Source organism: Scleropages formosus, chromosome 3, assembly GCF_900964775.1.
Source record: "Scleropages formosus chromosome 3, fSclFor1.1, whole genome shotgun sequence".
NCBI lineage: Eukaryota > Metazoa > Chordata > Actinopteri > Osteoglossiformes > Osteoglossidae > Scleropages > Scleropages formosus.
Window position 1 is genome coordinate 36,322,760 of NC_041808.1, and position 15,754 is coordinate 36,338,513.

At 43.4% G+C, this 15,754-nt stretch overlaps 1 protein-coding gene across 2 annotated transcripts; it reads left to right on the forward strand.

Annotated features, from left to right (window-relative positions):
• The first annotated feature begins 282 nt into the window (after positions 1–282).
• On the forward strand, positions 283–10,150 carry eif3ba (eukaryotic translation initiation factor 3, subunit Ba). 2 transcript variants are annotated; one of them, XM_018732682.2, is made up of 19 exons: positions 283–509; positions 1,493–1,685; positions 1,796–1,915; positions 3,128–3,185; positions 3,271–3,399; positions 4,933–5,090; positions 5,361–5,492; positions 5,957–6,023; positions 6,261–6,307; positions 6,799–7,009; positions 7,206–7,278; positions 7,366–7,488; positions 7,600–7,678; positions 7,796–7,934; positions 8,036–8,161; positions 8,269–8,346; positions 8,457–8,565; positions 8,941–9,056; positions 9,180–10,150. In XM_018732682.2, exons 1-18 carry the CDS (start codon positions 401–403, stop codon positions 9,042–9,044), a joined length of 2,055 nt encoding a protein of 684 aa, XP_018588198.1. In that variant the 5' UTR covers positions 283–400; the 3' UTR covers positions 9,045–9,056; positions 9,180–10,150. The 2 variants fall into 2 exon arrangements, with proteins under 2 accessions (XP_018588198.1, XP_018588197.1); XM_018732681.2 differs by having other exon boundaries at positions 308–509; positions 9,177–10,150.
• The last annotated feature ends 5,604 nt before the right edge of the window (positions 10,151–15,754 follow it).

Consider the following 15,754-nt stretch of genomic DNA (forward strand, 5'->3'; position numbering starts at 1 on the left):
TCGCCTTTCAGTCCTTATGAGTCTAACATCGGAAGTGCGCCGTCGACCTCCATCTTGGAATGCACCACCTTCGCATGACGCGGGACGCGAAACAGTGCAAAACTATTACGTAACTTTAATTTATTTCAGCTTATGACCTTCTTTTGGCTGTAAAATGGGTAATAAATATGTGTTCTTTATACTGCATTAATTATTTTCAATAAACTTTTGCTACAAGTCGTGTTAATTTTTCCCTCCTGCCTTGAGGCGTCGGCGATGGTATAGTCCTCATTCACCGGCTGCTTGCTTCTGTTGCCGGCTGTAGCGCACATGGCCTGTTGAGCAGAACGCTGTAGACAGAGCTTGTGAAATAAGTTTTTCTCGAAATTTCCATATTTTAAAGGCTTCGCGCGGCGTGTTTATGCGGGATCGGGATCCGGAGGACATGGAGGCTGAAGTGGAGTTTGAAGAGGGCGAGGAGCCTTCGTTCAGCGACCCCGAGGACTATGTGGACGACATCAGCGACCAGGGTGAGCGGGGGCGCGATTCTCGCAGCCACGCGCCCAGCGAATGCGCTGGTTTGCGCGCGTCTCGAGCTCGCGAGAAGTTACATGTTCGGGCTGCGACGGTGTGTATTCTCGCACCTGCCAGTTAGTGCATTTGTGCGGGCATCTGCTTGTGGGGGGGTTAAAAGAGGTCACTGAACCCCCTGCCCAGCCCCTCGGACACAGCGGATCGAAACTGAATAGATGGATGGATGGATGGATGGATGGATCATGGATGAATGAATGAATGGAGCGATTAATCGATGAATGAATGAATGCATCATGTTGATGGATTGACAATGGATGGAGGACCACCAGTGTAGTTACTGCTCAATCAACTCAAACTAGACAGAGCATCTAATGGATCACTCTGATTACTTAATTTCTCATAACTGTATTTAATAATACTGTATAAACAGTTGCAATAATATGAATGCCTTTATTCAAGACAGATTATAGCCTTGCATCATTACAATATTCATTTGGCAGAGGATTTTCACCAAAGCGACTTGTAGTGATCTACCATTTACACACTAGGGTAATTTTTACTGGAGCAGTTTAGGGTTAGCAAGGGTACTTCAGCAGGAGGCTGGATTTGAACCTGGATCCTGGAGTGCAAGGTGACAGCTCTTCCTGCTCTGCCACCTGCTGGCCTTATATAAGCAACTTTATAGTAATTTACCTATTTATACAGCAGGATATTCCTGCTGTATCAATTCAGGGAAGTACGCAGGCTCTACATCAACAGTTATGGATTTGAACCCAGGACCTTTAGATTGCAAATGGACAGCCCTAACCAGTGCGCTACCTGTTGTCCCAACTTAATTTCCAATAAGGGGAGCACCAGTCCAGCTGAAGTCTAGTAAACACCTGTTAATTTCCTAGGTAAGTGCTGTGCACAAAAATAGCTCTATATTGTATTCATGTCACCTGTTAACTTCCTCACTTCAGCCTCCTGTGTTTTTCAGAACTGCTCGAAGACGTTCTCAGAGAGAGACCCCAGGAGGCCGATGGCATCGACTCCGTCATCGTAGTGGATAATGTGCCTCAGGTTGGCCCAGAACGCTTGGAGAAACTGAAAAATGTCATCCATAAGATTTTCTCCAAGTTTGGTAAAATCACCAATGAATATTACCCTGAAGCTGATGGCAAGACGAAAGGGTGCGTATGTTTATCTTTATTGCTGTTAGTCGAGCCCTGCTGAGATATGTGGACGTGCAGTCGTATGTTTGGGTGCTGATTAACGCCTCTCTTGCACTTATCGCACTTAGGTACATTTTTCTGGAGTATGCTGCACCTACCCATGCAGTGGAGGCAGTGAAAAATGCTGATGGATATAAGCTGGACAAGCAACACACCTTCCGTGTGAATCTCTTCACAGACTTTGACAAGTAATTTATTCACACCCCATTTTTCTCCTTTGCTGTAGCTTAAGGAGAAATGAGTGACAAATGAAATCAGGAGTACAACTTTGTTTGTGGGTTTCAGTAAATATGTGCATAGTATGTGTCAGTTGTGCACTTTTTTTTACACTTTTTTGTAAATTTAAGAAGTGTTCAGAACAGCGTTTTGCAAAATACAGTTGGCCCCCGACTTACAAACGTAATTGGGACTGAGTGTTGGTTCATTACTCAGAAAGTTCATAACTCAAACTGAAAACCTTATAGCCAGGGGCTCCTCTTTGCTTTTATATGTAACTTATAATGTCCCAGCTGAAAACAGTGATATTGGACTAAGCGGTTGTTGTTTGACATTTCTTCATCTCTTGGGGACATCCACGTTTGTTTACTCTTGGTTGAACGTTGCTTTGGAGAAAAGCATCTGCTAAATGAAGAAATGTCAATTTCGACAAGCTGAACAGTACTGTGGGGCGTGAGGCAATAGGGGGCTTTTCTGGATGGAAATGGCGTAGCACAGCTCTGACTGTTGGTGAAGGAAAACCCGTTGCTGTGTTGAGCAGGGCAGACCTGTGCACTGGCTGGGCTGTTTTGAATTCCCTGGCAGGGGTATTTCTGACAAAGCAGGAAAAAATAGCTAGTTGTGTTCATGTGAAAAAAATAAATATTAAATATTTAAAAAAAAAAAAAAAAACTTGCATCAGCAAAAGTTTTATTACTAAAATGTGTAAGCTGATGACCAACTGTATATAAAAATTTAGTTACTGCAGCATCATTGACAGTAGACCTTGCATGTGGAAAGTGACCCATGCATAGAAAATACAGAAATACTTTGTTTTTTACTTTTTCTGCTTGTTTCTGAGAAGCATTGGTGCAGTGATGTACATTTCCACATCTGTCAAGTACTGGGAAAATCTTGTTCAGAGTTCACTTTGAATCATTAGTGCCCTGTGTTTATGGGGGAAGGCACTAGTGTCATGCGCCTTTCACCTTGCTATGTGACATGAAACAATTTTTTAGTCTAATTTGGCAAGAATAGCAGGTTTTATGTGTTCTGATAATACCAGGTTCACAAGTGTAGGCCTGACTTTGATCCGTCTTTCATTCCCATGTTTCTGATTCACGTGCATATCTTACAATACATCCGACAGTGGCAGTGACGCATAAAAATGTGTGCACTGTTAACGGGAAGACTTCTCCACCCAGGTACATGACGATAAGCGATGAGTGGGAAGCACCTGAGAAACAGCCATTCAAGGATTTTGTGAGTCCATTCAGTATGTTTTTAACAGCACTGCTTAAAGGCAAGCTATACATTCATTAGATAAGGGGTGTTTTTGTGTTCACAGGGAAACTTGCGGCACTGGTTAGAAGACCCTGACTGCCGGGACCAGTACAGCATCATTTTCGAGGCGGGAGAAAGAACAGGAATATTTTCTAACGATGCCAAGGAGCCAATTGTGGTTGAAGAAAGGGCGGTAAGCAGTTGCAATTAATGAAAGTGTAGTGCAGAGATCACTTGATTTATTGGTGAGTTGGACTATGTATAAACCTTAGTTATAAGTAATACAAAATACAGATGCTCCTCTACTTACGGTGGTTTGACTTACGATTTTTCGAAGTTACGATGGTACGATAGCGATATGCATTTGATAAAATCCGTACTTTGAATTTAAATTTCGATCTGTTCCCCCACTTGCGATATGTGCTACGATACTCTCTCTCGTTGCGGCTCGCTGCCTTCACCCAGCAGCATCCTCTCAGCTACGCTTGCAGTCTCTGTAGTGGTCATGCTAATGAGTGTAAACAATTGATGCTGTGTTGAAAGCATTTTTTTATTTTGTGTTTTCGCATCCCATCATGTCTACTAAATGCCCATGTGTGTCTCCTGCTTAAATTTGCCCAGCTGTAGGCTGTGGTAAGTGTTCCTAGCATGTTTAAGGTAGGCTATGATGTTCAGTAAGTGTGGTACTCTGTTCTTTTTCCACTTACGATTTTTCCATTTACGATGGGTTTAACGGAACGTAACCCCATCGGTCGTCAAGGAGCACCCATACAGAAAATGTGCAAAGTTTGTTTGTTTTCTCTGTGTTCACATGGGTTTCCTCCAGGTGCTCTGGTTTTCTCCCACAGTCCAAAGACGTGTTTCTGATGAACTGGTGATGCTAAATTGTCTGTAGCATGTCACTGTGTGTGTGATTGCCCTCCGGTGGTGTGATAGTCCATGGTGTACCCTGTTCATGCCCTGGGCTTCCAAGATCCAGCTCCAGACCACCATGACCCTACAGTAGGACAACCACACACACACACACACACACACACACACACACACACACACACACACACACACACACAAGAAGTCACCAGTAATCAACTGATGAAAATATGTCTCCAAACTCGTATTTGGTCCCAGTTGCTCATCTGTTCATCTTGTATGCATGTTCATCTTCTTGCCACTTTCAGTTTTATTTATAGTCGTCTTTATAATAGTAGCAGCACGCCTTTTGTTAATAGCACTGCTAAAATGCAAAAAGACAGGACATGAGCTGTGGACACTGTGGAAGCCAGGTGAATTAAGATGGTGCTACGCTTACAATTTCGGTGCTTCAAGTGGAAAGTAACAAACTAGGTTTACTTAAGATGTGCATTACATTAAGTAAGTAAGCATTACAGTTGTATTTTTGCTGAGATGGACATTGCTTTGGAGAAAAGCATCTGCTAAATGAATAAATGTAAATGCATATGTAAATTTGGATGGGTGCATCTATTGGCTGAGCAAGTAAACACTGGTCACTTTTGCTTCATGCTGCAGTGTTCGACAATGGATATGTTAAGACGATACAATAAAAAACAAACTGGGAAAACGATCAGCTGGATTGTTCATAGTCTGAGAGACCAGTGTGTTACGATTTCTCAACATAAGAGCCAAAAGGAAAAGCAGGCAGTAACACTTGCATGCTGTGTAGAGGTCTGTCAATCACTTTCATTCAATTTCCCCTTCTCCCCTTCAGCGCTGGACAGAGACCTACGTCCGCTGGTCACCCAAAGGGACATACTTGGCCACCTTCCACCAGAGGGGCATTGCTCTGTGGGGAGGTGAAAAATTCAAGCAGATCCAACGCTTCAGCCACCAGGGGGTCCAGTTGATTGACTTCTCTCCCTGTGAAAGGTTTGCAAAGACTATTTTCTCCATTGCTACTTTCACTTATCGACAAATCATCCTTTTCATTTTAAGAGGTGAAAACCTTTACTTTTTGCTGCTGTTTTTCTAGCTTCATTGTACGATTCATTTAGCTTTTTCATTGATAGCTTTTGCAGTATATATTTGTAAGAGAAAATTACAGGTTATTGTTCTTAATTTACACGGCGTATACAATTTACTCTGTGCTGTTCCATTTTACGCTGAGATAGTGGATGAGCTTTTGTGTTATTTTTGAAGGTATGTGGTCACCTTCAGCCCGCTGATGGACACCAAGGATGACCCCCAGGCAATTATAATCTGGGATGTCCTGACTGGACAGAAGAAGAGAGGTTTCCACTGTGAGAACTCTGCCCACTGGCCCATCTTCAAGTATGTGATTTCATTCCTCAAGGCCATGATACTTGTCCTATGTGGAATGTTTTTCTGCTGCAGTTAAGCATGTTCAGGCTTTCAAGGAGGGGGAGGAGGAGGCATGTGCTCTGGTTTCCTCCCATACTCCAAAGTCATGTGTTTCAGGTGAACTGGTGACTCCAAATTGCCTGTTGCGTGTGTGCGTGTGCGTGTGGGGCTGGGGCTACCCTGTAGTGGACTGGTGTCTCATCTAAGATGTACCCCTCCCAGCCTAACAGCTAGTGACTCTGGGATGGGCTCCGTGCCAACCTGACAAGGACAAGGGGTTAATTAGCCACTGAGAGGGCGAGGAAAATTGTATTCTCTGAACAGACACAGTAAATTGTGTGTTCACTCCTAATATTAATAATGTAGGTTTTTAGAGCTTCTTCCCAGTAATGAAACCCTCTTTGTTCAATGCCAAATTCCTGTGTCTCTGTTAGGTGGAGTCATGATGGGAAATTCTTTGCCAGAATGACCCAAGACACACTCAGCATCTACGAAACTCCAGTAAGGAAAAATACTTCCATATCTGCAGTTTTGTCAAGATCATAATTACTTCATAACATTTTTAAATGACATGCTACAAGTAATCCTGTGTTAACTGCAGGATGAAAATATAAACTACATATGTTAAATACAGTTAATAAAGGTTGTGTCTTGTATAACTTGACTGCATGTCGTGATGAAGGAAATAAATGCATAACTGATGCATTCCTCAATATTTTTTTTTTTTTTTCTTTGTAGTCCATGGGACTTCTGGATAAGAAGAGTTTGAAAATCAGTGGAATCAAGTAAGTAGATTACATGTGAAAGGTAACTTGGGTGTCATGCACTGTTAAATCAGTCAGTGTAATAACCACTCCAGATGGCACATAATGTCACAGCTGGGGTTTGGAATGATGGCACTGGAAAATGAATAAATGCAGTCAGGTTTCTTTCCTTCAACTGTTTTCTACAAATTTTAATGACTACTTATGCTGTCAAAAACATGCTTTGCACAAGCGCTGTTAATAATGAAAGATTAAGGGAATCCAAATCCAGCAGCTAAAAGGCCACAATCTTGTAATAAGTGAAACCTAATTTTATCTGAACACCAGATAATATAATTGATTATTATGGATGGTTTTGCTGAGCTTGTGTTTTAAAAATGAATTTCCTTAGCTGTATCTTTGGGGGAAAAATGTATAGTTTCCATCATTATGTGTTATATTATTTTATAATGAAGCTAAAGACTGTGATGTTACTTTTACATTATGTTGACATACTGGACATATGTTTTCAGGGATTTCTCCTGGTCTCCTGGCGACAACATCATTGCTTTCTGGGTACCAGAGGATAAAGACATTCCAGCCAGAGTGACCCTGATGCAGCTTCCCTCCAGGCATGAGATTCGGGTGCGAAATCTGTTCAATGTGGTGGACTGCAAGCTTCACTGGCAGAAGAATGGAGACTACCTGTGTGTGAAGGTGGACAGGACCCCCAAAGGCACGCAGGTACAGTGAGGGTGGAAATCACTGTCATTGTAGTATGTTTACAGTCCGTGCAACTGCTTTTGTCCAAAATATGCATGAAATCAAGTTAAAAGTTGAATCATATACACCATTTACATGCTACTGGTAAAAACTGATTGATAGAATATATCAAGGCAGACCCATATAGGTACTTCTACTAACTTCTCCATTTTACCAGGGTGTGGTCACCAATTTTGAGATCTTCCGCATGAGGGAGAAACAGGTCCCTGTAGATGTCGTGGAGATGAAGGGTGAGCAGGCCAAAAGCTCTTTGCAGTGTTTTGTTATGAATAAAGTCAAATGGATGCTGTTAAGAGTGCCCCCCCCCCCCCCACTAGAGAGCATCATTGCCTTCGCCTGGGAGCCCAACGGCAACAAGTTTGCTGTGCTGCATGGCGAGTCACCCAGAATCAATGTCTCCTTTTATCACGTGAAGAACAATGGCAAGATCGAGCTCATCAGTAAGCATTACTTATTATTATTTAATCTGGTTAACATTTTACAGTTTGATGGAAATGGGGTATGTAAACTTTTTTTTTTTTTTTTTTTTTTTTTTTTTAAAAATCCCTCAGAAATGTTTGATAAACAGCAAGCAAACAGCATATTCTGGAGTCCCCAAGGCCAGTTCCTGGTGCTGGCTGGACTGAGGAGGTGAGTACACTGTCTGTGTGTGTGTCTGTCTGTTCTCCCCTTTCTTCCAGTACGTGTTCTTCCGTTCAGCTAAATAAGAGTGTTTCTTAACTGCTGTTAATGGTGTGTTTTGTGCAGCATGAACGGAGCCCTGGCTTTTGTTGACACGTCAGATTGCACCATGATGAATATTGCTGAACATTACATGGCCTCGGATGTTGAGTGGGACCCGACAGGCCGATACGTGGTTACGTCTGTATCCTGGTGGAGCCACAAGGTACAGGTGTTCACCTGCAGAGCCCCCAATGAAGCAGCATCATTTATTTTGCAGAATAGAAAGTGAAATCCAGTTCTGTTTGTTCCCCCCCAATGTTCCAGGTGGACAATGCCTTCTGGGTCTGGACATTCCAAGGGCGGCTCCTCCAGAAGAACATCAAGGACCGTTTCTGCCAGCTGCTGTGGAGGCCTCGGCCACCTTCCCTGCTTAGCCAAGAGCAGATCAAGGTGAGTGGGCAACAGTGCGAGAGCACGGGACCATCTGCTTTCCACTCCTGCCAGCATCCCCACCTTCCACTTCTGAGAAAATCCACAGTGGGCTCTGTTTCATACAGCTCATCAAAAAGGACCTGAAGAAGTACTCCAAGATCTTTGAGCAGAAAGACCGACTGAGTCAGTCCAAGGCGTCCAAGGTGTGTGCTGCTGCTTCTGTCATTTCATCAGACTCGCTTTTGGTACATGTGAGACTCTGTGATCGGAGCCTGACAGGAGCCATCAGGCTTATTTGTGATGATCTTCACAGGAACTGGTGGACAGGCGCCGTACCATGATGGAGGAGTACCGCAAGTACCGCGAGGCAGCCATGCAAATGTACCAGGAGCAGAGACCCCTGCGCCTGGAGCTCAGAGGAGGTGCCGTAGTGATTAGCTCATTATTCACACACTAGTGTATGACATTAGTAGAGTGCACGTATACAGACCTGAAATTACCTTGACCAAATGCGTTGTTAATATTCTTCTCATTTAACAACACTGAGTTGTACGTCTATGCATCACATACCCATTTTGGGAATTGGTACTTAAATTAATCAAATCGGTGAAAATCAAATCATCAGACTTTGTACTCATAGTTCAGCTTGAAAGACTTTTCAAGTATCTTGACCTTTTGAGTACAGATGTATTTCTCTGCTGCTCATCTTTCTCGGTTTTTAAAAACAAAGGACTTTTGAAAAGGACTTTTTACGACACGTTTAACCATGTTTTCCGTAACCTGCCTGTGTTTTCTAGGTGTGGACACAGATGAACTTGATAGTAACGTTGATGACTGGGAGGAAGAGACCATTGAATTTTTCATCAATGAAGAAATTGTTCCCTTTGGAGATCTGGCGTAATCCTCTAATGAGGCAGGTCACTTTTTGCAAAGATCATTTTCATCTTTGGAAAGATTCAAAGTCTTATTTTCAGGAAAGCTGTCTGAAATGCATGAATGTAATAATTGGTGTGTCTGTGTTTTCTGTCAACAGCAGACCTGTCTTGGAAGAGAAACGCCGTTGCATTGTGGAAGAGAATCGTCTTGAATTTTATTGCTGTATTTTTCGCTTCAGCATAATCCTTGTGTCACATCAACATACGGTATAGTGCCTTTAATATTGGTCACTGCAGCGGGAGAATTCTGAGCTACTGTATGCTGCTTCTTTGGCACCTCTCACTAAATTGAGTTACCTTTGCTGCTTTTATCACCGTTTTTAACTTCCTACTCATATTGGTCGCCGTAAGAGTGAGAGGGAGGTAGACACCATGCCACAGAGGAGGGGCAAGAAGCACTGCTGCACTTGTGCACAACGTATGATCACAAGGGTTATCATGATTTTTAGTTTGCTGGAACGGCACTACAGTGGCCTATATCCTCCTCCATTCAGGTTACCTGTATTAAATGTGCTACAGGGCAATAAAGTATGTATTACCTACACATGTGACCTGCTAGTCTTCTGTGGAGTGCCACGTTCTCCTTTCCCCCCGCCGAGTATGTTTCTAGGAATAAGATCTTAAATTCCAGTTGTAGTTTGTGAAGAACTCAGAGAGGAACAGCAAGTACGTGGTTCACCCCATAACTGACTTGACTACTTTATACATGTTCTGAAGAAAAAATGTAAAGCTGTGTGTTGAGAACATCAGCTTCCAAATGCTTAGGGCCCAAGTGAAAGAAACTTTATAAAACCTCATTTCTGGTTTTCTTGGTGCTAACTTTTGTGAAGTTCTGCAAATGTCTGGTTTAAAAAGTCTAGGAATTTTCTATTTTTGTGGCTTCTTTAGAACTTTTACAGTTGTTTCTTTATAGACACTTTATTATTACAGTAATGACAAAAATCTGCTACAATGGCACCCGAGAAAAACTGCTTTTAGTGAGATGTCAGTGTTTTCCAGTCTCCCCTCAAGGACACAGAGCTTAATGTCCCTCAAATTGAAATATTTCCTGTTTTACTCATTTTCATTCTTCGGTGGCGCAGCGAGCTTGGCCGGGTCCTGTTCTTTGGCAGGTCTGGGGCTCAATTCCCGCTTGGGGTGCCCTGTAATGGACTGGTGTCCCATCCTGGGTGTGCTGCCCTCCCTGCCAGCCTCACACCTTGTGTTGCCAGGCTAGGCTCCGGTTTGCTACGACCCCGCTTGGGGCAAGCAGCTTCAGCCAGTGTGTGTGTGTTTTCATTAGGGGAGAGTGGGGTAAGTAGACCCTCCCTTGCCATATGTAGGCAACCATGCACATTTACTATCATGTGACCATAAATTTAGGAAGCTTAGATTATTTCTATCTGGCTGTAATGGATTGAAGCATATGGGAGAAGCAGTATTTTTTTTGACACCAAAAATTGTTTTGGCATTTTAAAGTAAATTTTCTGCATGCCAGGTATAATGTCTTATTTTAAAGCAAATGTATCCAGGTCTAAAACTATTTGTCATACATATGGTGATTTACTAATGGTTAAATCTACATGGATAACTTAGCTAAAAATTGGCCTCAATTGTTACACTATGCATCCCCCCCCCAAGTGGTGGCTACGGGGCAAAGTGAACCCGGTACAGATTGGTTCAGATTGAGCCTCTGGTTCAACTTAAATCCCCCCAGACATGATTTATAATGTTGATGAAACAGGTGTGACAACAGTGCAGGTAAACACCAAAGCAGGTAGTGGTAGAAAAGGAAAGAAGCAAGTGGGAGGCATTACATTTGCTGAAAGAGAAGAGCTTGTGACTGGTCTGTGCAGTCATTGCAACTGGGAATGCAGTCCCTCCCATGTTTATCTTCCCAAGGGTTAGATAAAATGACCACTTCATTACAGGAGCACCTCCAAGATCAGTTGGTACCTCCACCAGGACTGCAAGGAGGGAGCAACAATTCATCTTTCCTTGTAACCTTGATAAATGGAATGTTGAATAGTTTTTGTTGTGCAGTGGTCTTGAAGCTCTAACTGTGGCATGTTTCTTAAGCTCTGGTGCTTTGTTTTGACAAGTTCAAAACTGTGAAACTGCTTGTTAATTAAATTATGTTCAAGTTTAAACTTAAGTAGTCTGATGGTCAATTTACCCCGAGATGGCTGAACTTACCCAATGATTTGGATCAACTTACCCCTAACTGGGGGCAGCTGAGCCACATGACCACTTTTTTGACAAGTGGTATTTCCAAGACTGTTTGCCATAGATGCAAACATGATTGGCTGATTGCCATACACAGATGTCTTACAGCTCCTCCTCCTTCCAGTTTGCAGATAGTAATTAAACTTTTGTTGAGAAGGGACCAGGCCAGTGAGTAAATACACTAATCAGCCAAAACATTAAAACCGCCTGCCTATTTGTGCATGTCCCCTCGTGCTGCCAAAACAGATCTGACCCATTGAGGCACAGATTCCACAAGACCTCTGAAGGTGCCCTGTGGTGTCTGGCACTAAGATGTTAGCAGCAAATTCTTTCCGTCCTGTAAGTTGCAAGGTGGGGCTTCCATGGTTTGGGCTTTTTCCAGCACATCCAATAGATTCTCGATCGGATTGAGATCTGGAGTGTTGAGGCCAAATCAACACCTTGAACTTAAGTTTCGCAGTGTGGCAGGGCACATTATCCTGCTGAAAGAGACAACTGCCATCAGGGAATATCGTTGCCATGAAGGGGTGTATGTGGCCTGCAACAATCTTTAGGTAGGTGGTATGTGTCAAAGTAACAGCCACATGAATCCAGGACCCAAGGTTTCCCAGCAGAACATTGCCCAGAACATCACACTGCCTCTGCCGGCTTGCCTTCTTCCCATAGTGCATCCTGCTGCCATCTCTTCCCCAGGTAAGCAATGTGCACACACCTGGTCGTCCACATGATCTAAAAGAAAATGTGATTCATCAGACCAGGCCACCTTTTTCCGTTGCTCCATGATCCAGTTCTGATGCTCGCATGCCCATTGTAGGTGCTTTTGGCGGTGGACAAGGGTCAGCATGGGAACTCTGACCAGTCTGGGGCTACACAGCCCCACGCACAGCAAGCTGCAATGCATTGTGTGTGCTGACACCTTTCTATCATTGCCAGCATTAAGGTTTTCAGCAATTTGTGCTACAGTAGCTCCTCTGTGTGATCGGACCAGATGGGCTAGCCTTTGCTCCCCACACACATCAGAGCCTTGGGTGCCCATGACCCTGTCACCAGTTCACCGGTTGCCCTTCCTTGGACCACTTTGTACTAACCACTGCATACCAGGAACACCATACAAGACCTGCCATTTTGGTGATGCTCTGACCCAGTCATCTAGCATCACAGTTTAGCCTTTGTCAGAGTCGTAGATCCTTACGCTTGCCCTTTTTTCCTGCTTCCAATACATAGAATTCAAGAACTGCCTGTTCACTTGCTGCCTAATGTATCCCACTCCTAGACAGGTGCCATTTTAACAAGATATTACTCACTTCATCTGTCAATGGTTTTAATCTTTTGGCTGATCGGTGTAATTTAATAATAAAATGACAAAAAGACTAACGTCAACGGAATATCTTTTGGGGGGTTCTGGTTTGTTGTGCTTCTGTACAACAGCAAGCGGCAATCAAGAGAATAGCATGGTATTCAAATTTATTAGTCATACAAATTAAGCATATTAATGGGTAATATTTCTTTGTAATGTGTTTTAAGGCCATGCATTGCACTATGAAGTGGAAAATCACTGTGAAACAGGCTGTAACAAGCATTATGCTGAGGTGACCTGATAAAGATACAAATATGGTCCTGCTTCCTGAAGTGACCTCTTCTCCAACATATTCAACTTATCTCTTGCCCAGTCTACAGTTCCTTTCTGCTTTATAAACCACCATTATTCCAGTCCCGCAGAAACCCAGCATTAGCTGCTAGAATAACTACCGCCCTGTGGCACTCACATCAGTTATCATGAAGTGCTTTGAGGGGTTAGTGAAAGCTCACATCACCTCTCTACTGGCTGACACCCTGGAACCACTGCAATTTGCATATTACCAGAACAGGTCTACAGAGGATGCTATTGCCACTGCCTTTCATACTGCCCTCTCACACCTGGTCAAGAAAGGGTCATATGTGAGAATGTTGTTTGTTGATTACAGCTCAGTGTTCAACACCATTGTGCCCTCAAAGCCTCTTATCAAGCTCCTATACCTGGGACTTCACATCTTTCTCTGCAATTGGTTTCTGTACTTCCTGACAGGACATCTGCAGGTGGTGAGAGTGGGCAACAATACATCCTCTACACTGACTCTAAACACCAGAGCCCCAAGGTTGTGTGCTTAGCCCTCTACCCCTTATTCACCCATGACAATGTTGCCAGGCATAACTCGAATGCTGTCATCAAGTTTGCAGATAACACAATGGTCATTGGCCTAATCACAGATGGTGATAAGACCGCATACAGAGAAGAGGTTGAGACCCTGGCAGCTTGGTGTCAGGACAACTTCTCTCTGAACATTAGTAAGACCAAGGAGACGACTGTGGATTTTAGGAGACACATCAGGTAGGAGACCACACACCTGCTTATATCAATGGGGCAGCAATGAAGAGGGTGAGCAGTTTTAAGAACCTGGGGGCTCAACATCACCGAGGACTTATCCTGGGTCCGCCACACCAATACTGTGGTCAAAACAGCATGGAAGCACTTGTTCTCTCTATGTAGGCTGAAGAAGTTTGGCGTGCCATCCCATATCTGGGCCAATTTCTACAGGTGCACAATTGAAAGGATTCTGACTGGCTGCATCACTGTCTGCTGTGGGAGCTGCTCAGCCCAGCATCGTAAAGAACTGCAGAGGGTGGTGAAGTTGGGACAGCTCATCACTGGTTGAGAGCTTCCAAACATCCAGGAAATCTACATAGTCAAATGCCTTAGGAAGGCCAGGGCTATCCTCAAAGACCCCAGTCATCCTGGTCATACATTATTTTCTCTCCTGCTGTCCAGTAAACGTTACCAGTGTAACCAATCAAAATCTAACAGACTGGGGGATAGCTATCTCCAGGCTCTTAGACTACTGAACAGTCAAGCAGCATCCAAATTCAACAACTCATCTGTCTTTTTTTAAATAGTTTCACCTAATAGTTACTATTGTTACCCAATTCCTATTGTGTTGTATGTTGCAAATGTTTTTAATTTACTTGTAATCTTAATGTATGTAACTTTTTTTTTTTATCCCCCCACGAGCTTATGGAAAAAGACATTTCATTGCCAGCAACCACTGGTGTACACTGCATTGTTGTGGATTTGACAAATTAACCTTTGATTGATTGATTAAGGCAGGAATATGGTCCTGCTTGCATACCAAGATGTTATCACAGGAAGATGTTCCTGCCTTACCTGCGATACAAACAAGGCTTACTGAAGAAAAATAGGAATGTTGAGTGTTGCCTCCGCCTGTGTGAGCAGAGTACTGACACACCTGTTGTACAGCCTACAAGTGCATCATGTATGAGTTTCGTAAAATAAAAAAAGGCAACAGGGACTGATCAGGAAGACACCCGGTTGTTCTGGGTCCTCCCTTTGGCCGATGTGAAATGTCTTTGTGTGTCTGGGTGTCTTGTGTGAAGGTGAAGAGATCGCTCGCGGCTGATCGGTTCCGGGTGAAGAGAGAGATTTCTTTCACAACAGACACAAAGGTAAAATCGGATTAAATGCCCAATGGTGGAGTCTCACCCTGCTGAGAACAGCTGCCAATAGTGGACATTTCTCCAGTATTTACACTAAATACGTATGGACTATGGTAAGGCAGCCAGCAAACAGTGTCTTTTGAAACCTGTGTTCCTGAACATATTTCACAAAACAAGATATACATGGGTGTAATGGTCTACTTTATGTAGAATCAGGTTGACCAATGTTCTTTTCATAGCATCTTACACACCCAATGTGGTTAAAAGCAGTGTACTGATACATTTTGAGGGATGAACAATTTTTCAAGATACAATAATACCCAGAACTACACACCGCCTGTACCATACAGGGTCACAGGAGCCTAACCCAGCAACACAGGGCGTAAGGCTAGAGGGGACACACCCAGGACGGGACGCTAGTCCATCGTAAGGCACCCCAAGCGGGATTCGAACCCCAGACCCACCCGAGAGCAGGACCCGATCCAATCCACTGCGCTACCGCGCCTCCCTGCCTAGAACTAAGTAAGAATAAATAACCCACTGTATAAATACAGTAGGTAAATGAAAAGTATTCAGTCAAGTCGTCTTCATAAATAAAGGTTAATAAATAATAATAATAATGCAGAAGGCATGGACATGACGACCGGCGTAATGATTTCCGAATGCGGTACTGCACCACCGCCCCAACTGATTTTTAAACTAAGAGAATGAAATAATCTAACAAGCGGTTTCAATACAAAGCGCGGCTGAATGGAAATGTTACAGTGAAAATTACGTGCATCAATAGCGCGGTGTTTGTATCCATAACAGTTTTTCACCACCTATGGCTGTGGTTTTTACAACATATTTACGTCCCCACGATTTTTGCCGGAGGAATGAAAACCTTGGCACGTGCATGTACGGCATGTTCGCACAACCGCAGAGTGAAGTCTCGCGATCTTTCATCCCGTGCCGCCTTTCTCCCCGTTGGTTTGTGTGGCAA